Below are 4,476 nucleotides of genomic sequence, written 5' to 3'. Positions count from 1 at the left end.
CATGGATAATCAGCAGTGATGTGTGAGGCTTGATGATTTTAAAACAATCTCCTCATGTCTGACTCTACTGGTTGTGCTATTTATACAACTCGGTACTGCATTGTTCAAGGAAAATAAATGTGCAACAGTTGTTTTTCAATGATCAAAATGAACGTAAGCACAATTCACAATCTAGTTCTGCACAAATAAAGGTGTTATGACAATACATAGGGTTTGCTTCTAGAAATCTCAAAATACACAACTGCTCATTCATCTTCTCTGACTTACTGTCCTGAGTCAATGTTACACAAGTCACTGATTCTGTTACTCTGCAAAATATTCTCTCCCCAGCATGGCCGGATTAACCCTGTAGGGGGGCCCAAGGGCAAAAACCCTGTAGGGGGCCCCAAGGGCAAAAATGAGCCATTGGCTCCTGTTGATTGCCCTCCTCCCATTCTTTGTGAATTGTGTATGTACCAGGTTACCTTCAAGTGCAGCACACACAGCGGACTACCCATGGCAGACCAGTGCTTCTTAGCTGGATTACTGTCTGATCTATTTCGTCAGATAAAAACATGTTTGGGATTTTGGAAATGATTATATACTGTATATTTTTTCCAATACAGTTTTACTTTAGAACTTTACAACGCAGCCACTACTAGAATCTAATGTTAATTATAATATAATATTAGTGTAGCCTGATCTTCATCTGCAACTGTGCAGAAATATTGGGTTGAAAAACAAAACATTGGAATGTTGATTTAGAATTTAAATGTCAACATTATGAATCAGGCTCTGAACTATTATACAGCCCTGCTTCATATTCTTGTTATTGATGAAGAGGGCACTCCTTTTACTATTTGTTGCTGTGCATTGATGGGGGTTTGCTTAATTAAAGTTGCCATGGCATATTGTGAAGGGCCTCTAAAATGTCCATAGCCTCAAGGCCTGAAGTTGTTAAGACGCTTCTGTCTATGGTGGTGTTGTATTGGTAACGTTAGTGCAAAGAAAATCCATTATGTATGGCCAATATGTATGCTCTGTTTTCATATTGAGCACTTTTAATGCTTTCATCATTTCATGCTTGTGAGGCATGTTCTCACCCAAATGAGCAATTAATTAAATTACCACAAATCAATTAACAAACAATGACTCAGGGGCATTCGTAGGGCTGTCTGGGTCCCTGTGGCATTTCAAACCAAATACATATCATGCCATAATATTTTAATATGTTTTTATATTCAAATATTTAGATTTTTGCTTCTCTGTATTTTCACTCCGTGACAATGGAGCTTTGATTAAAAGTGCAAATTTAATTCTTAGTGAGGATAGAGAAAAGCGATTCCCTCCGTCTGATACCAATTCTTGTTAACAGCACTTTTCTCATCACTTTTGCTCATAGATTATTTGTGCGGTGCGGTGCTGATGTTGGTAGTGATTGAAGATGTGCTGTGCAAACACAGAATGATAATATGAAAAATCATTAATAAGAGAACAGAGGAGTGAGTCTCTGCCTGTTTGATGCCCTTCTGTCAGTGAATCCTGTTGCCTAATTCATTTCCCTGTGGATATCCTCTGAATTCTAACTTAGACAATTAATACAAAGAGTTCCAGCTCAGGGCTTTTAGTTTATTCATTACGTCACTGAAACATTCCATTGAAACAGCAAATCCACAAACGTGTCATATAAAATATCATGATTATGACAGAATACAGAGAGTCATCACATTCACAGAAGATCACATCATCATGTTAGTCTACTCAGTTACGTACTCCTTCAACATGTCATTTAACAGAGAAGCAACGGCTGGTGTTGACATTAATGAACTGTCCGAAGTGATGGAGAAACGCAATGTTTGTGTAAATAGCTTGATTTGAATATTCTGCAAAAGCCATACATCTGCAGCTGTAATGTGAATTCTAAATTATTCATTATGTTGCTCAATCTGACACATCTACCGCTATGAGAAAACTGCACCCAGATATATTCTGCATGTGTGCGTAATAGTGAGCATAAACATTTCTATTTGTGTGCATATATATATATATATATGTGTTCAGCTCATGTGCAACTAGATATGTTGCACAGGAGTATGAATCTAATTTGAATCCCCTTAATTCATGATTCTCAGGTTCCCTCGAGAACAACATTCATCTCACTAACCACACATTTGTTCTACTGAACCCTTTGACGTGTTATATTGTCATATTGTCTAACCTTGAAAAACAACAGGAGGTTGATTTCAGCGCTCGTTGGGTTTTATTTTCCCAGTTTGCTTTTACTGAAACGACGTAAACAAGTGCACCATAGAACAAATACAAACACAGTAACTGGCCGACGCACTGGGAAACCCCCTCTTATACTCATATCCTCCATCCTCCTTTGAGACATATTGGTCACGATCTATTCTTGTTTTCTCCGAGTAAACCCCTCATCCATTCACAGTCAGAAAGTTTGATCAGTGAAGTTCTCATGCACTGTGAGTGTCACGGACGGTTGATCCCACTCGCGATGCCGATGCTGTGGCAAATGTTAATTGAGGTTGAGCTCATCACAGTCAAACCATCTGAGTGCTGCAACTATTTAAATCCCATGAGTGACATCTATACACATGACAGATTGCCAGAGAGCAGCAAACGTATTGTCTGTCAGAGGCAGAGGGAGAGAGAGAGGGAGAGAGAGAGGGAGAGAGAGACGTACAGAGAGAGAAAGAGTCGTTGTATAACAAGTAAAAGATATTTGCTGAGGGAATCTCAGGAGCACGCAGTGAAAGTGGGCCACATCCCACTGGGTAGTCCATTATCATTATGTTGTTTTCAAAGACCAAAAACATTTGTGTTGACAGGGTTGAGATGGATGCACCGTTATGGCAAACAACTTTAGATCAATAGTACTATAGGCAGCTTTCACTTATTTACTTTGTGAGCTAGTCATTCAACATCCAGGTCCGACATCCATTTGGACCAGCACGAGAACAGGCGGCGCCTCGGCCACTTTGACCTTGCGATGCAGCAGATGAGTCAGACTCCTGAAGGATGGCGTGGCGTGGAGGAGAAGTTCCTTGAGCCCTGCCCGAAACTCCGTGCGAATCAAGCAGTAGAGCACGGGGTTGAGGCAGCTGTTGGTGTGTGCCAAGCACACAGTCAGCGGGAAGGCGTAGGCCTGCACGTTGTAGAAGGCCTTGCTGAAGGGCACAATGTCGAACTTTATGAGCACTCCCCACAGCGTCAGCGCCTGATTTGGAAGCCAGCACAGAAAGAAGGACAGAACCACGATGACGATGGACTTGGTCACTTTGGAGCGACGCCTTTGCCGGCCCTGCTCAACCTCTGGGCCCCCCGCACCCGCGATGCGTCGGCTGAGGATGAAGCGCACCAGCAGCAGGTAGCAGACGGTGATTATGATCAGAGGGATGAGGAAGCCCAGCAGGACCTTTTGCAGCTGGTAGAGACCCAAAAGAAGCTGTGGGTCCCAGCTGCCTGAGTCTGGGAAGCGCACCAGGCAAAGCTCCTCATCCGACACCTGGAAGCTGGTGGAGTAGATGGCGTGGGGCAAAGTGGCCAGCAGAGACACAGCCCAGATGCCCAGGCACGTCCACTTGGCTCTAGTGGCCGCCGCCCGCCGGCTGTGCATCTTCAGTGCGGAGGAAATCGAGTAATAACGTGCCACGCTCATAGCGGTGAGGAAGAATACACTGGCGTACATGTTCATGGTGGTGACGGAGCTGACGATTTTGCACATCACACGGCCAAATGGCCAGCGGAAGTCCAGGGCCGTGTCCACCGCCCAGAAAGGTAAAGTCAGAACAAACTGGAGGTCTGTGACGGCCAGCCCCATCACAAAGCAGTTGATGGACGATTGCTTCTGCTTGTACCGCGAGTGCAGCAGATACAGAGCCAGCGAGTTGCCTACCAGCCCGAGTGCACAGACTATGGAGTAGACACAAGCTATCATCACACGCACCACCAGACTGGAGCCGTCTCCTTGAAAATCCATGATGGATTCCCTGGTGAGGAGTTGCAGCCAGCAGTGCAGCGACAGGTTGCTGGTGGAGCCGCTGCTACAGTTTCCGGTGTTGTCCTCCTGTAGTATCTGCTGCTCACGTGGCTCTGGAGCCAGTGTTTGAACTCCAGTCTCATTCAGCTGCATGGCCAGACTCTCCTGTTCTCATATCACCTCGGACATTAAAGTTTGACAGCCATGTGTTAGAAGGAGAGATGAAAATGTCTGTGATGATGGCTTTGTGAGCATTTTCCTGGTGTATCTGTGTCAGGTAATCTCCCGCAGCGACACAGATCCTCTGCCACGATTATCCTATTCTCCTCTCTCCACGACTACTCACTGATCTGCGCGCAACGTCCGTTTATATGTTCCACGTGAACGCGCGGAGCTCAGTCGCGCTCATCACCTCACCAACCAGATTATTGGACCAGAGCAAATTCCCACATCAAAGTCTCCCAGCACGTCCGTCAGCAGTGTATCTCAATGTGTTTTGA

General features: G+C 44.8%; 1 protein-coding gene across 1 annotated transcript; it reads right to left on the bottom strand.

Moving 5' to 3' along the window:
* Positions 1-2,914: 2,914 nt before the first annotated feature.
* On the bottom strand, positions 2,915-4,129 carry rxfp3.2b (relaxin family peptide receptor 3.2b). The gene has a single exon (XM_076087381.1). It carries the CDS (start codon positions 4,127-4,129, stop codon positions 2,915-2,917), a length of 1,215 nt encoding a protein of 404 aa, XP_075943496.1.
* Positions 4,130-4,476: the final 347 nt, after the last annotated feature.

This window comes from Anarhichas minor, unplaced genomic scaffold (genome assembly GCF_050575085.1).
Source record: "Anarhichas minor isolate MPS153535 unplaced genomic scaffold, ASM5057508v1 ptg000010l, whole genome shotgun sequence".
Classification (NCBI taxonomy): domain Eukaryota; kingdom Metazoa; phylum Chordata; class Actinopteri; order Perciformes; family Anarhichadidae; genus Anarhichas; species Anarhichas minor.
The sequence above is the reverse complement of the archived record's forward strand: the minus strand, read 5'-3'. Positions and strand labels throughout refer to the sequence as shown.